The following is a 16,740-nucleotide window of genomic DNA, read 5'->3' as shown; positions in this document are numbered from 1 at the left end:
ATTTTCCTGCTTGCAAATGAAGACATGAGATGAATATGCAAGGGGCATGCAAGAAACTAAAAATCGGTGCATGCATGTAGTAGTAAACAAAGCAAATATAGTACCATGATTCTGATGAAAATTTTTGAATAGCCAATTCAAAAGAAATGGAAGTAGTGTATACTAAAATGCAGCATGGAAAGACCATTCTCATCGCTTATATATATACATTCATGATCCAACTAATTAAGCAATGTATGAGTAAAAGATAATTATGTACACTCCAAATGCCTCATAATTAATAAGGTCACTGTCATTCATTTGATAATGACCAGTTCTGAAGAATGCACTGTTTTTGGTCGATTGCGAAATTGAGCTGCATGGAATTCGCCGTCTCGAGAACAGGAAGATTCGAAGGTAGTTTTCAATTGCCATCAGCAAGATGCAAAATGACGAGTACAAAATGGCTATCCTAAGAAAAAATATATATATTATTGGTGTGGAACCACCTCTTACAAATTCACTCAAAACTATTATGATCGTAGCAAAGTGAATCTCAACAATGAAATCAGAAAAAATTAAGAATAATACTACTGTTAATTGCTTTTACTTCTAAGCATGTTTAGTAGGATTTCAAACTATTATGATAAGTCTTTACATTTATTTTCAAAATAATAAATATGTTGAGAGATATATAAAAATTCTTAAAAGCATAATAAACATATTATTATTGTGTGAATCTAAATTAATGAGTGATATATTTAAGAACAATCACAGTATTAAGTGAAGATATATCACGGTTTTATCTTTAAAAAACATATCAATGAAAGAAAGAAAAATAGTTAAATCATCTTAGATTTCACCTTTTTAGAGACATTCGAATTATTGGATGTGATAAGAAAATATCCTAAAGGATATGTTGAAGATAGATACACATAAACTAAAGTATCTTTGCATCATAGATTTTTGCATCATAGATTTCAACAGTACAACTGTTTAGCTAATACTTTGAATCACTCAAGATGATGGATGCATGTCGCAAAGCAAGTCTCGGCAAGAAAAAGACTTGGAAACCATCCAAGAGTTTCCCAACGTTTGAGTGTTTCTATTTAACTCTTTTCCCACCTTTCTTGAACAACTCCAAGGCACTGTCTTAATAGTTGGCACACACTCAAGGTTAAAATATAGAACACTCAAACTTCTTCTTTTGGAGAGTGTTTATTAAAAAATAAACATTTGGCTGAAGACAAATTGTTTAGTAACACTGACTGAGCAATAAACACATTAACTTAGAAACCGAGTGTACCATGTTGTCAAAAGTTTGTTCTTGCATTTTACATAAAATGTAAAAGAGTGCCAACAGATATTGTACATATCATACTATATATAAAGTTCAATGATGGTGATGAAAATTAAATTCCAATAATTTCATTTGTTGATTATTTTTTGAGGTAGGGTATAGCAGAACCCCACTTGTTACTTGAAGCCATGGTGTTTGAAACAATTACAAATAGAATTAGCTAGCCAGCCGGCAAATTACTTGTATTACTCTCAAGATGAATAATTAGATATAATTACGGAACACATTTTTTTCATGATATAAGAAAAATAAGAAAATAAATAAATAAAAACATTTGTTTATAAGTTAAAAGGTTGTTTATGTATGAGTTAAAAACAAAAAGAATAAGAACTTATAATTTCTATAAGTTAACCAATTTTAATTTTATAGAAAATTTATTTATTCTTCTATCCTAGAAATTTTATGATTTTACTTTTAATTTTTATAGAAAATTACTCCCTGTAATTTTGAGTGTGTTTTTCTTTCATGTTATCAATGTAAAAAAGTATTACAAAAGTTAAAAACTTTATTGCAAGAAAATAATTTATAATTAAATGGGAGTATATTTAAATTATTCTTCTGTACCGACGGATGAAATATTACTATTTTCTTTAGCAGTGTATTATTACTCGTAAATTTAAATAAATTTATCGCTGAAAACAAATTAAGGAGAATAATAGATGGTTTTATCATTAATATATAGTTTTATATTAAATAAGATCAAATTAAAATTATATTTACTTCAAAATTAAAGTTATCTATAAGACCATTTTTAGTTTGGAATAGTGAATTAAGATTTAGAGCTTGAAATTTAAATAAAATCAAATCTAAAACCAAGTGATAATATTTAACAGAAAAAAAAATATTATAAATAGAAATAAAAATAAAAATTAACAAATAAAAAAGAAGTAAATTATTAAATGATAAATATAGTAACTCTTAAAACAGCTCTTTTTCAAGCATGAAAAACCTTAGAGATTATAACAAAGGAATAAATAAAACTTCAACTAATGATATAACCTTTCATCATTTCTTAATACTACCGAGTTTAAAAAAAAAAAAGTTTTCTGTATTTATATTTTATTTTCAGTATGTAAAAACATAACTATATTATTCATACGAAGGAATTATATATCAGCTTAGTCGAATTTATACACTTGACATTTGGTTAATCCTATAATTAATAAGCTATAATTTTTTTACTGATGATTAAGTTGATTATGAGATTGTATTAATTAAAATGAAGTTATGGAAACTTGATAATGGATGGGTAAAGCGCCATGTTATAGCATACTGCATATATATGATTAATTCAGAAAATAGCAATTTTGTATATTTGTGCATACTGCACATCATAGCTGTAATTGGATTCGAATGCATCTAATAATTGTAATTAGATAACTAAAACAAGGATGCGTAGCTAAAGAAAAACATGCGTTTATTTTGGATTGAATTAAAAAAAATGGAACTCAAATGATAATCAGAAAAAAATATATGTATAATTTTTTTATAAGAAGAAAGGGACAAAGAAATTCTAGCTATATAAGTTGCTTAAAAGTTCAAGTATCATTGTTCAAATAAAAAGTTGTTCAAAATGAATACCCAAAAGTTTGTAGGAGTGAAAAAGAAAAAGAAACTATAAAAGGCTAAATTCTATAGGCCTCACGAGTTTACCATTTTTTAATGGATCCACATTTCAGAAAAATAACAATTAGTATCACCTTTTAGATTTTTATCAAAAACTAAAATTTATAAATAAAAAATCTTCTTTTCACCTTATTCGTAATTCCATAATCAAAGAAAATAAAATTACCTAAACCTCTACAATTTATGTCAACAGAATTTGTTTGCAAATGTTTTAATTCTTCCAAATAAAGAATATAAATATCCTTTCTATCTTAAGTCTATAACATTTTAAATAACATATATGATAATAAAAATTGTATTTACTATATAAAATAAATATAATTTGGATTTGAAGTATTTTAGAGTGACGATGTTTTTAAATGAATAAAATAAAAGATGATAATTTAAAGTATTTCTGAAAAAAAAATATTTTGTAAATTTATTAATAAATATATTATTGATAGAATCAACTTGTGTTGTAGAAATAATTATCTTTGACATAATTTGGTAATAGTTTTATTAACCCATTTGATATTTTCATTGAAAACAATATCAAATAAAAAAAATTATATTTATGGTGGAATCGAATCGATCTCTCTTTCTAACCTTACCCTGATCTTCCATTGAACTTCCTCTTAGTTCACACCCAGAGAGACTTTTATCCAATCAAAATTCATAAGATTTTTCACTGATGCAAAGCTTTTTCCTTTTTCTTTCTTCATGTCTGCTAGTCAACAAAATAATCCAAATCCTCCGGCGGAAAAAGGTATATTATATAAGAAAATGTGAACATCAGTCAACAATATCACTATGTACAATAAATAAACAAAACTGAGTTCAAAGTATATCAACTAAGCTGCTGAGTGACAAATAAATCTACTTAAAAAGCAATTCAAAAGATTTTCTGTGCAAAAGAATGCTAGACTACAGTTTCTGCTGGAAAGGAGGGGAAAAATAACAAAACAATAAAAGAAGAAAAAACCAATCAGTAGTTAAGTAAAGAGTACTTTATCCTCAGTACAATTTTCCCTTTTTCCACTCCAAGCTTAGCCCCTGTGACTAACCAATGGCCAGGAATATCTTGAGGCCCCTTAAACATTTCTGTCGTGTCCACAATTTTTGCCAGTTTTCCTATGTGAGTTGAAGTATCCTCCTTTTTGTCATCGGAGCCTTTCTTTGTCAATGATGATGAAGAATCAGGCCTCTGTGCAGCAGAAGGAGTGGAGGGGTTATGATCCCAAACAGACCGTCTTATCGTACAACCTGGTACTTTGGAGAAGAGGAGCTTGAGGTGTAACACATTTTTGGCTCCAAAGTCCCACACACCAAGCTGAGCTCCAGTGACAATGTGAACACCAGAGAGGTCTCCAATACTAGTTTCAGTATACTCAATTGGTGCAGTACTTACATGGGAGAAATTCTTCCATTTGATCGGTTCAAACCAACGGCTGTCTTGTTCTTCTGGACCTTGCCACTTGGGAGCACCTATGGCCACGTGTGTGTCCCAGTGAGGTAGAAGATTTTTTGGGAGGGAGACAAAATGTTGCAGATGAATTGCAAGTCGATTTTGTTTGTTGCCTTCTAGACCAAGTCTCAGTCCAGTCACAGGCTTGCGTCCAACTGTTACCTGCATATCAAATCATATCATAAATATTTAGAACTGTTGAATTATTAAATGACATTAATTGTGGAAAACTATTGCTACTGATAAAGATAGCAATACTATCAGTAGATCGCAGGGGAATCTGAGCCATCTTGATATATAGCTTTAATTCTCTCCATTATGAATAGAAAGTCAGTTTTAAGACTTCCACGAATATTTTGCATAAGAAACTTGTGAATAAGCATCTTTCGGAAAATAACTTATTTTAGTACTTATACAAAAGGAACTTACTACATGAGAATTTATTCATATGCTTGTGACTGTGAAACTTAACTGAAATGCGCTTTCAAAAAAAAAAGTTATTTTGACAAGGTTCTCTACGAAGCTTCTTCAAATAAGTCAAATAGAACATATAGGAAGGTCATAACTTATAAGGCACTTTCGTAAGCTAAAATAAGCTCCACAGAAGCTCCTTCCACACGCCCTCTAATTTGGATGAGTTCAATCAAGCTTAGTTAAAATTACCTGATCTGAACTAACAAAAAGTTTTGGTCCCATCAAACTGAACTGGAGGGATGGACAGACAGGTTCCTTTCTTTGTAGATTACTCTGCTCAGGCGCCCAAACTCGAGCTATCTGGAAATCCAAGAAATACTGTAGATCTTCGATGGGTGGTTTGTCTGGTGGATATAGCAGACATGTGAATTATATACACTATATCAAACAGCCCAAAACATACAGCTATATTTTTTCAGTATTATTTGTCAAACTTGTCTTGAAATCATGTTAGACGTGAATGTCCTTAGATTTCAAGTCTATTTTTAGCCAGTCTGTGTATTTATAGCTAGTCTTGTGATTCACTGAATCGAAAAACAATTACTACAAAATTCTAACAATGCAGGTAGAAATCCTGTATACCACAATATAATATAGTAAAAATTATGTATGGAATTAATCTCCTTTGTGTTGAATATATACATAAGTCCTCTATTTATAATAGAAGAAATATAAGAAATATGGACTAAGTCCAAAATACAAATAAGAAATAATAACAAAATAAGTAAAGATAAATATAAAATAAAGATAATATATCTAACATGCAAGTCCAAGATAACAAATATAGGAAAATGACAATTTTCAAATTTCCACAAACATAATGGGGACTACATCATATACACAGGCAAGAGAGAAAGTCTTCAAAATGTTGTCTTCATGAAAGCTATATCCATCATCTTAATATTATTAAATCTCCACCGTGATCTGGTACTCACTTTAAGTAATGAATAGTTTAAAAAAGACTAATTTGAATGAATTTAATAAATATCCATCCCTGACAGGCCAACAGGGGGCAGCATATCTAAAATGTAAAAGTCATCAAATTATACACAAGTTGTTTCTTTTATAAATTTACTTATGTATTATTTTAAACTTTTCTGTTTTGGTTGAGGTTAAGAAATCTCTCCAATGAACAAAGTGGATCAAACTGAAGATAGCTTATCAAAAGTAGCAGAGGTTGAATGAAGAAAACATTGGGAGAGACCAATAAACCAATAAAAATACCTTGTTTAAATAGCTTTACTGAAATATTGGATTTTTATGCCCAAAGGCATTAATTGATTCTAATAACCTCACTTGGTGGCATAAGATTTAGTTATTATTTGGTGAGTTTTCTACAATATTTATTTTACTCATTGGACAATAAACTTTATTGGAAAAATATAGTTACTAATTGAGGCATTGATGTATATTTAGACAAACTAACATGCCCCTGAGAGTTTACCAATTTAAGGCATTTAAGTAAATCTAGATGTGTTTTGACAAAGTTTATGGATTTAACAGCTTGTATGTAAGTCACAGAGTGCATTACCTTTGAATAATTATTATAACCAACAAATAAAGTTAACACCATTCTTAATATTTAATATTTGGATTAGAACTTACATTCAAGATATAAATCAATGGCACGGGTCAAATGGTTAACCCCAGGTACTCCTTCAAGAAGAGAAACAATGGGAGTAAATGTCATGTTAATGATATCTGGTGCCAGTTTTACAGTCTCCACCCATTTAGAGTGATTTTGCTCAAGATCATTCCCGCCTCTCCTCCTAAAAATGACAGTAACATCCTGCAGCAAGAAATTAGTGCTTAAAAGGTAGCCAATGAGATAGAGAGTGCAGTAGTGAGAAAAAAAAAATTATGCAACCAATATGCCAGAACCTAATTTGCATAAAGAGAAATTGAACACCTAATTACAGGTAGAAAAATATTGTGTGCTTGGTGGGTAATAATGGGAAAAAGGCACTTCTTATACAAACCTTCTCCTTGTATTTTAAAGGACCAGGACCAGATATATTCTTTCCATCATGAAACCTATCATCTCCAATGTCCTTTACATAGTTCTCAATGTCTGAGGCAGACAAACTAGATGATTGGTGCTGCCTAACATATATGACATCCCTCCCGCCAATTGTTGCTGATGTAACAATATGGGTACCATAATTCTCAATAAAACTGAGACGAAAGGAAAGAAAATTTGTATTAGTACTTGTCCCTGCACATCAAATCTAACAAAAAAATATACAAGTCAAATTACAAAACTGGCTTGTACAAATATTTACTGTTATTGTACCACAACTAGGTAAATTTCTGTGTCCAGTACATAAAATATTGGGAGGCAGCGGCAAATGCATTTAACAGTTGAAATGGTAATCACAACTTCAGTAATGAATTAGTATTGATTTCCAAATAAAGGTTTAGGATTTAGGATTTAGAATTACTAAAGTAAGTTGGAAAGAAAATCTAATCAAAATAGGGCCTAAAAGGCCAGGACTGGAAAGAGCTAACCCAAGATAACAGCACTATTGTCCACTACCAATAACTATGTCAAAAAAACATTTTTCCTTCGCTTTAATGCAAGAAGTGAAACCTGACACAAGTGCATATTTGGTAGTATGCGTGTATGCATAAAATCTACTTAGAAAAATTCTCAGTATTCAAAAATACAGAACAAACATAATTTTAAATACCCAAAAATACCAAATCAAAACCATTTTCTATAATAAAGTACCAACTGAATAAAACTTATTTACAGCAAACAATAAAACATGATTACCTAGCCAAGGATGCTGGATCCCAAGAATGAGGAACAGAACGCCTAATTTCTTCATTCAAGACTAAAGTTGGATTGGTGAGTTTAACTTCAAACAGTCGAATGAAATACCCGACCATGGCAAGGGATTTCGTGGCTGGTGCATCGACAATGCAGGAGCCAGTAAAGTTGAACATTGAATTGAAGCTTCCTAGTGGAAATTTTTCTGCCAGGCCTGACTTCTCATTGAAACATTTTGCCATCTGGAAAACCAATTATCAAATACAGTAAAGAAAAAGATGGTCAGATTTTGTTGAAACATGGCACAAAGTTTATAATATGCAAGTATAACATAGTCTGTGAAAAGTACAGGCTCCTACACCAACTACATAGCTATAGTTCATCTATCTTATCTCGGATGAGATCTTTGACAAGTTACAAACAAAAGAAAATTGAAAAGAAGGAATTCCTTATATTTCATGTTTGAAGACAACTCAAATAAAGCAGATTGCACTTGTACAGTGATTCTTCCCATCCAAAATGTTTTACGACAGTCCAAACTACAGTTAACGACAGTCCAAACTTCATTTGATTTTGTAAGTGACCCACAATTTTTAGAAAAGCTAAATCTGCAATATGTTTTAAAGAAGCTGTCTTGAAACAGTTTCTACTAGTAGAGTACAAAAATCCCAATTCCCAACTTGTCAACTATACAATATGATTCCCATATTTTGGAATAATTTGCTACATCATTCTTCAGCTAATTGAGCATTTAAAAATGCATTCAATTTTTTTATCCACCAAAAAGAATTGTATTCTATCCTTTGAATAATCTTTAGAAGTATCTCAACAGCATCTAGAGCTGAGATGCTAGTTCCAAAATTTAGTGTCACTAAGAGGACCATATGGAAAAATTAGTGCCACTAAGAGGACCATAGTAGAAATATGACAAGGTTGTAAGATAAAATGTGGCGTGCTGATGATGGGAAAGCATACAACTGAATATAAAATGCATCCAAAGCTAGAACTAAATGGTCCATTTTTTTCAAGTAACGAAATAGGCCTTATCCTTTTAAAGTGCACGTTTTGGCCAACTCGCTGACAAGATTTTCATAACGTTACCCTAGATCACAAATTAATCCCTGGCACCACTTAATATAAGCAGTTTACATAACTACTGGCCCAAGATTTGCCAAAAAGAAAATACAATTCAGAAAATATTCACCATAATCTCTATCTCATGAAACTAGGAACGGTGTAACAGCACTGTCATTGCAAGTTTCCCCCATCTAACATACTCTCCCAAAAGCAAAAAATAAAATTAACAAAATAGCAAAGAAAAAAGGAGCTACATAGAGAGATGAAAGGGAAACCCTGCATTAACTACTACACCCCATCAAAATCTAGCAAACGCGACAACTTGCAAAAACACAAATCACCTCATGGAAGGTGCAGACAGGGATCTTCTCCATAGAACTCTGCCCCGGGAAGCAACAAATGTCAGAAGGGACATTTGGAAGAACTAGAGTACGAGAGAGAACAAGATCGGTGGCATGTTCCTCATCAAGATAGACAAGTCTGGAGCCAGGTGCCCCTTTGCAGTATAGAAGGCGGAAATCAGATGTGACATCAAAGCCACGCCCCAGTGCTTGGATTGAGTTGCAAAGGGTAGAAGTGAGAGAATCTGAGGGTGTTGGTGTTGGGTTTTCCATTGAAATGTGTGGGTGGGATGAACAGAAGAAAGAACAGGAAATGGGTTGTGTTGATTGGTTCTGAGTAACAGTTTTATGTGTCCAACAACAACATGGAACCTGAAGTTCTTGGCTTGTTGGGTAGAGTAGATTAAGATTAGATTGTGTTGCTTTTGTTCTGCCTGTTCTTCTCCTTTTCTTCAAAAGAGACGTGCGTTTGACTTTAATAACAATCATCTCTCAAAACGCGTCTTTTTTATTATGACCTCTTTCGGAGTTGACTGCAATTTTCTTAACTTTTGAATTTTTTGCCTGGCCCATCAACTATCAATTAAGTCACTCCAAATGCTTTTGCCACCGTCCACAATTGCTTCGTATACCTCCCCCATTACACCATAATAATAAAAATTCTTTTTTAACTTTTTGTACTTTCTAAAAATGTGTTGCTAAGAATGTAATAAAATATTTACAGGTTAAATATTTTGAAAACGTTATAAAAAATATTTTATGTTATATAAGTATTTAACTATTTTTATATGATAATTACTTTTCTTACAATATGTTTAAGTTACCGTAAACATGTAATAATTTTTTCTTTTAGATTAATATTCTTATATCAATTGTTAGATTGAGTATTTATCATTAAGTCAAGAACCAAATCATGATCAGGAAAGCTTGAAACACCCCGGCTTTCGCCACCAAATTAACATAGTCTCTGAAATCCTTCAAGGACGAACCAATGTTGAAGTAGGAAATATAGTTCCCTACCTTATGAGGAGCCTTATCATACCCTAGAATGTGCGGTAACAGGGAACACGACCTTGTCCATTCACTGACGACATCTATCTCTATGGCGGCCGCCACACCCTTCTCGATCGGAGTAGCCTTATTATTTATGTGCATGGGCTCTCCTCTGTCAACGGAGGATGACGACTTTGATAATCAACATACCATCGACCTCCCTTCCCAACGACTCCTCAGACAAACAAAGTTCTATGGTCAACGTTATTACCTTAAGAATTAAGAAGTGAATGAAACGCTCGGTCGCAAAGATGGGAAAATGACACCACTCTTTATTTATAGTTGAAAAAGTGGTTTTCACTAGTGATTCTCAATCGTTGAAACCAGCTATATCTGACAATCTACAACATATGACCTTTTGTTTCAAGAAAGCGCACAAGTCCTAAAGAACCATGTGTCCCACTTGCACTAGTTAAATTTTCTTGCAACCGCCACGATAATTGCCTACGCGACCAACTATTCCCGAATGAGCGACACAACGAAATCCATCTCACAACAACATGCATGGTCATATCTTCGTCAACAACAAACCCCTTTGTACCTCTTCAACAAAAGACGTACTCGGGCTTGGGGGCCCGTGCACATTATGACCATCCAATTAGTCACGGACCGAGCGGTCAACGTACCCCTTAATCTATCGAGAAACATTCGGTCTATCGGTCGATCGACCCACAAGAAAGATTAGTAATAAGAATAATCATGTTAACCCTAATCTTGGTCATTATTGAATTAAGCCATAATTAGGTCAACACTAATCATAATTAGGTCAACACTAATCAGAAACCTGTCCCAAAATCAGTAAACATAGGTTTGATGTTCAAGTAATTGATTACTTTACTACGCATTTATTACTAAAATACTCAAACAAACACTAACTTTACTATCAAAATGTTTTTCTATAGATAGTACCTAATTTGATCGAACGGTGAAGAGGTGACCTAAGTAGAGAATTTGGAGACTAGTTATGTAAGAAAACTTAATCTCAACCTCATAAACCGAAACACTAACTTAATAATATGAATATAATTTATACACAAACTTCACGTAATAGTAAACACCGATTTTTGTCATCTAAATTTCCATTTTACCATTATAATATATATAACATTTTAAAAACAAGTGACAAAGATATCTCTTTAAAAAAAATCTAATTCAATCCAAACATTTGCCTCTAACAAATGACTTCAAAAAACCAAAATAAAATCCAATTAAATCTTATTGAAATCATAACCTATCAATTCTAACATTGGTTGTGATAGAGTTGATGAACAAATTTTAAATGTTGCTTCTCCTTTTCCAATTTTCCAATTGTGTAATCTTTGAATTCTAAAATTAATAAAAACCAAATATTAATAATAAATACACCAACATTGCTACCTAATAAATTGAAAGAATAATAGACTAATTTCATACTTCTAAGAATCTACTTAATCATATAGGTAGAGTTTTATCTTGTGATAACATTAAAATTCTATGCACTCTTACTATTTTTACAGTGAACATCTTACAAATCTAATAATATTTTTAATACTAATTATTGTGAAACTCTTTTAAACTATCATCTACAATTAAGCTAATATATGAATACCTAACATTGAATTTTTTTTTAATACATCCTCAATTATGAATGTGGACACATTTCAAAGTTCTCAATATATACCTCAATATTCTTTTACCTCTTTTTTATATATTGTTTCTCATTTTTGTTAGATATGAGTGATAAAACTTATCATCCTTCCTTTAATATCTCCAATCATTATTTTCGAAATATCATTGGTGTTCAAGTAATTTAAGTTATGAAATTATATTAATAGTCAATAGTAAATGTTGAATATTACTCTAACAAAGTTAGACTTAAAAAATTCTTTAACCTAATTTTTTATTCATGTATAATTAAAAGCATTATCCATTTTCATTTATTATAAATCTTGTATGACTTTGTACACAAATTCTAAAATTTTCAGCCTAAACCACCCTGAATCATAAAATAATCTTTTTAACTGGACATTGTACTTTTAACTTATTGTAAGAAGGTTATCATTATTTTCATTCTTAAAAATAAAAAATTATTTGATTGAGGTAATTATGGATATTCAGAAATATAACTTTTATAATGTAATTAATTATTTTAGTTGTGACATGTGTCTTAGAATGACACCTAAATCATTTACCACAATTACACATTGCAATGAGATCAACAAATTCAAATTCAGGAAAATATGTAAAGGGTTAATATATAGAGGATATTTCTTCAATCAACCATCTTATAGGTTTAATGTATGATAGTTTTAGTTATTTTTTATTTATCATTTGTTCAATGGAAATATATTGCTTTTAATAACATCTCAGAAGACGTACAGTGTTAAGTAAATTAAAGTCCTTATAATGATTATTATTATCCAATTAAGAAACACAACTCTTCAAAATTAAAGAAAAAAAGTAACTTTTTATATTCCTTAATATTTAATTAGAGAATGCAATTAGCAGGAACCTTTTGATTACCTAAACTTAGAAGACCCAAGAGCCGATTCCTACGAAAAGCTAAATAAATTCAGACGTGCTTTTAAGATACCAAACTGTCCTTTCATGTCATTTTCCCCCAAGTTTCCTATTTATATGAACTTGAGCTTACGCTTTCCTCATCAATCGCAACCATAAGCTCACATATGGCTGGAGGAAGAAAGGCGATCACTAAGGCTGCTGCTTCTTCTCAACGTGGTAATAATGAGTCAGTTGCCTTAGTCCATGAAGAACGATCACTGGCTCTTGTTGTTGCACCAATTGTGTCTTCGTACAATGAGAGGATACGTCCAGTTCTGGATGCTATGGAAAATCTAAGGCGTCTTAACATTGCAAAGGAGGGAATTCAGCTTCCTTCCATTGTAGTTGTTGGTGATCAATCATCTGGGAAGTCCAGTGTTCTTGAATCCTTGGCTGGTATTAGCTTGCCACGTGGCCAAGGTATTTGTACTAGGGTACCCTTGATCATGAGGCTCCAAAACCACCCTCTCCCAAGTCCAGAGCTTGTGTTGGAGTACAATGGAAAAAACATCATGACCGATGAAGCAAACGTCTCTCATGCCATCAATGGTGCAACAGAAGAGCTTGCTGGCCATGGCAAAGGGATTTCAAATAACCCCTTGACTTTAGTGGTGAAGAAGAATGGTGTTCCGGATCTCACAATGGTTGATCTTCCTGGTATAACCCGGGTTCCTGTTCACGGGCAACCTGAGAATATTTATGACCAGATCAAGGACATTATCATGGAGTACATAAAGCCAGAAGAAAGTATCATCTTGAATGTTCTTTCTGCCAGTGTTGATTTCACTACTTGTGAGTCCATTAGGATGTCTCAGAGCGTTGACAAAACTGGGTTGAGAACATTGGCTGTGGTGACAAAGGCTGATAAGTCTCCAGAGGGATTGCTAGAGAAAGTGACTGCTGATGACGTCAACATCGGTTTGGGTTATGTTTGCGTCAGAAACAGAATCGGTGATGAGTCTTATGAGGAGGCTCGAATTCAAGAAGAGAGACTTTTCGATTCCCATAAATTGCTGTCAAAAATTGACAAGTCTATTGTTGGAATTCCGGTTTTGGCAAAGAAACTGGTTCAAGTCCAGGCCATGAGCATTTCAAAAACTCTGCCCGAGATCGTGAAAAAGATCAATGAGAAACTGGCAAATAATTTGTCGGAGTTGGAAAATTTGCCAGCAAACTTGACTTCGGTGGCTGATGCCATGACTGCATTTATACAAATTATTGGACTGACGAGGGAAACACTCATAAAAGTTCTCATTAGAGGAGAATTTGATGAATATCCTGAGGAATACAACATGCATTGCACTGCTAGATTGGTGGAGATGTTAGATTCTTACTCACGTGATCTTTATGGCTGTCCTGAAAGTGATACCACCATGCAATTTCTTAAGGACGAGATAAAGGTATTGGAAGAAGCAAAGTGGATTGGACTACCAAATTTTATGCCTCGCATTGCATTCCTCAGTATTCTGCAGAAGAAAGTCCGTGGTATTAGAAATATGCCTATAGGCTTTGTAGAAAATGTATGGAATTACCTCGAAAATGTATTGATTACCGTTATCACTCGTCATTGTGACAACTACTATCAGCTTTTGGTATCTGCAAAGCGTGCAGCCCAGGTTTTAATATCCAAGAAGAAGCAAAATTCCACGAATCATGTTAAAGAAGCAATTGAAATGGAAATGTACACGGATTACACGTGTAATCCTGAGTTTTCACAAGAATACAATAGGCTAATATCTCAGAAAGAAGCATTTGTGAAGGAAGTTTTGAGTGATAAACAGCCATTGCATGTGAATCTGAAAGGTGTGGGAAAAATTGATGCTGCTCATTTGAGAGAATACCCATCCTCTGTTCTTAATCAAGCATTTGACCTTAAAGTGAGGATGATTTCGTATTGGAAAATAGTTCAGAAAAGGCTGATTGATATCATAGCCTTGCATCTGATGCTAAGTATCCATCGTCTTGTTAACTGTGATTTGCAGACAGAAATTGTGCAAAATCTGTTATCACCAAGTGGTGGTGGGATTGAGAGGCTGCTGGAGGAGTCGCCTTCCATCGCTGGTAAGCGTGAAAAACTTAGCAGGAGTGTGAGAGTGCTCAGAGAGAGCAAGGAAACTGTCGGAAATATAATCGACAGGATTGGAAACTACGGTGATTTTTAATAGTGTCTTATGTTCCTTAGTTTTCAGTCCGAACCTTTAGCAGTTTTTTATTTGGTTTTGTTGAAGTATCTTGAGTTTTATAGTTTCTGTTTTTAGTAACATCAATGAAATAATGCTCTTGATTTTCAGTGTTTTTTGTGTCTAATCTTATACTTACATTATTACTAGTACATAATATTTATCCCAAAACTAAAAAATACTTACCGATTTTATGTTGAGAATTTTTCTTGACAATTATTGGTTTTACATGGAGCAAAATCTTTAAATTTTCTTACTATTAATACATCACCGCAAGTAATTCATTACTCATTCTCTCACCCTTTCTCCTCTTTTCTTTGTAACAACACTAAATAAATTTTATGTATCTCATTTTAGTTACTGATAATTTTTTCACAAACAGCAAGAGTAAGGCACTCGGTAGTAATTAAATTAAGTTTTGACTTACTTTCTTAGCCAGCCATTATTTCAGTTTTTTAGTTCCATGTCGATTTGGAGTTTAAGCAGTGAAGGATCCTAAAAAAGAAAAACATTGTGCGCGAGTAAAAATGCATGCAAGAACATCAAGCCAAATCCAAAATTAACACTTGCGTGAAAAACAAATTAGAGTTTACCAACGCTTACGATATTTCAAGAACCCCTCAATATTATGTAACTTGAAAATTACTTGAAATCATTTAATAATTGATAAAAATAGTGGAATGTAGATTAAGTTGTCCTTTAATTGTTTGAGAATTTTTTTAGGAAGTCCATGAATTAAAACAAAATTTAGTGAGGTCTAAGTAAGCAAAAGATTTCTTTGGATTAGAGACTAAGCTAAGAAGTCAATGAAAATAAAATTCATTACCAAAGACCCATTTTTTTATTTATTTAGAGACTTACCTGAAAACCTCTAAACAGTTGAAGGACTAAGCTAGTAATTTAATTATCTCCATGAGCAGGTAGAGTTTTAGAGGGTTCCTAAAATTTCTATGTCCTAAAATAGTGATCATTAAGGTTGGTTTCCCTAAAAGATTAAGCGTCTATGCTCTAAGGATATCTCATGTTGTTGCATTACTCTCAGCAACAAAGAAGTTAAGAACCAACACCAAATCATTTGCCAAATGTTTAGGGCGAGGTAAGTGTGAGAACTCCTGTTGAATTGTCTAACTGGCTTGAACTTAAACTGTGGTTTTCCCTTCTGATAGATATCCCTCATGGATTTAAACCTTATATCTTCACTAAAGTCACTTGACAATTTTCCTTTCAGATTCTTTAGGTGGATCTGGTGTTGATCTCAGCATTTTAACAGAACAATAATCACTGTCAAACTCCCAATAGGTGGCCCCCATCGTGCTAGTGATTTCCTTAAGAGCATCAACTGTAATTTTTTTGACAGTCACCATAACATAACAAATCAAAATGCATGGAAGAAAAGGAAACAACATCAATCAATGTTTGAACTAGGAGTTCAATAAAGCTAGACCTTAGGTATCTCCATATATATAATCAGGTGAACTGACACCAGAGATTCACTGTCTAACTGATACCAACTAGAAAAAGCGGCAAAGTCTTCAAATCAAAGAGGTTTACATGTTTGAACTGCACATAATGTCATTGACAATTGTACGCAAGAAATTATTGGTTTAAAAGTTTAATAGCAAAATCCAAGAAACTTTTAAAGAGAGAAGAGAGATATTCATACTCCAAAAGGTAAATCTTACTATAAATTCTTATAGAGAAAGTGATATCGTTTAGAATTGTCATGGTATCATATTCATATCAACTAGTTGGTTGCTGGAGCTGAAAAGGTAAATAGGAAAAAGGATATCTTTAACAAGAACAAGCAATCCCAGGATTAAAACCATCAAAACTGATTTATTGAATGAATTATTTCTGTGAAAAGTTTAGTTACTCATTATATCTTTGAACGT

General features: G+C 32.5%; 1 protein-coding gene and 1 pseudogene across 1 annotated transcript; one reads left to right on the top strand and one right to left on the bottom strand.

Moving 5' to 3' along the window:
• Positions 1–3,736: 3,736 nt before the first annotated feature.
• On the bottom strand, positions 3,737–9,563 carry LOC124835433 (MACPF domain-containing protein CAD1). Its single transcript, XM_047310363.2, has 6 exons — positions 9,075–9,563; positions 7,660–7,898; positions 6,863–7,058; positions 6,489–6,672; positions 5,073–5,227; positions 3,737–4,571 (listed from the first exon to the last, which is right to left on the bottom strand). Exons 1-6 carry the CDS (start codon positions 9,561–9,563, stop codon positions 3,930–3,932), a joined length of 1,905 nt encoding a protein of 634 aa, XP_047166319.1. The 3' UTR covers positions 3,737–3,929.
• Positions 9,564–12,793: 3,230 nt separating this feature from the next.
• LOC124835408 (dynamin-related protein 4C pseudogene) lies at positions 12,794–14,830 on the top strand (annotated as a pseudogene).
• The last annotated feature ends 1,910 nt before the right edge of the window (positions 14,831–16,740 follow it).

This window comes from Vigna umbellata, chromosome 3 (genome assembly GCF_029865625.1).
Source record: "Vigna umbellata cultivar VRB3 chromosome 3, Vumbellata_1.0, whole genome shotgun sequence".
In the NCBI taxonomy this organism is placed as follows: domain Eukaryota; kingdom Viridiplantae; phylum Streptophyta; class Magnoliopsida; order Fabales; family Fabaceae; genus Vigna; species Vigna umbellata.
The sequence above is the reverse complement of the archived record's forward strand: the minus strand, read 5'-3'. Positions and strand labels throughout refer to the sequence as shown.

Bases quoted from the DNA above. Each gene is read 5' to 3' on its own strand.
- LOC124835433 (XM_047310363.2), bottom strand. From the start codon at position 9,563: ATGATTGTTATTAAAGTCAAACGCACGTCTCTTTTGAAGAAAAGGAGA. The intron at 7,899-9,074 runs GTGATTTGTGTT...TTGGTTTTCCAG, and splicing joins CTGTCTGCACCTTCCATGAG to ATGGCAAAATGTTTCAATGA. The intron at 6,673-6,862 runs GTTTGTATAAGA...TTCTTGCTGCAG, and splicing joins CTTTAAAATACAAGGAGAAG to GATGTTACTGTCATTTTTAG.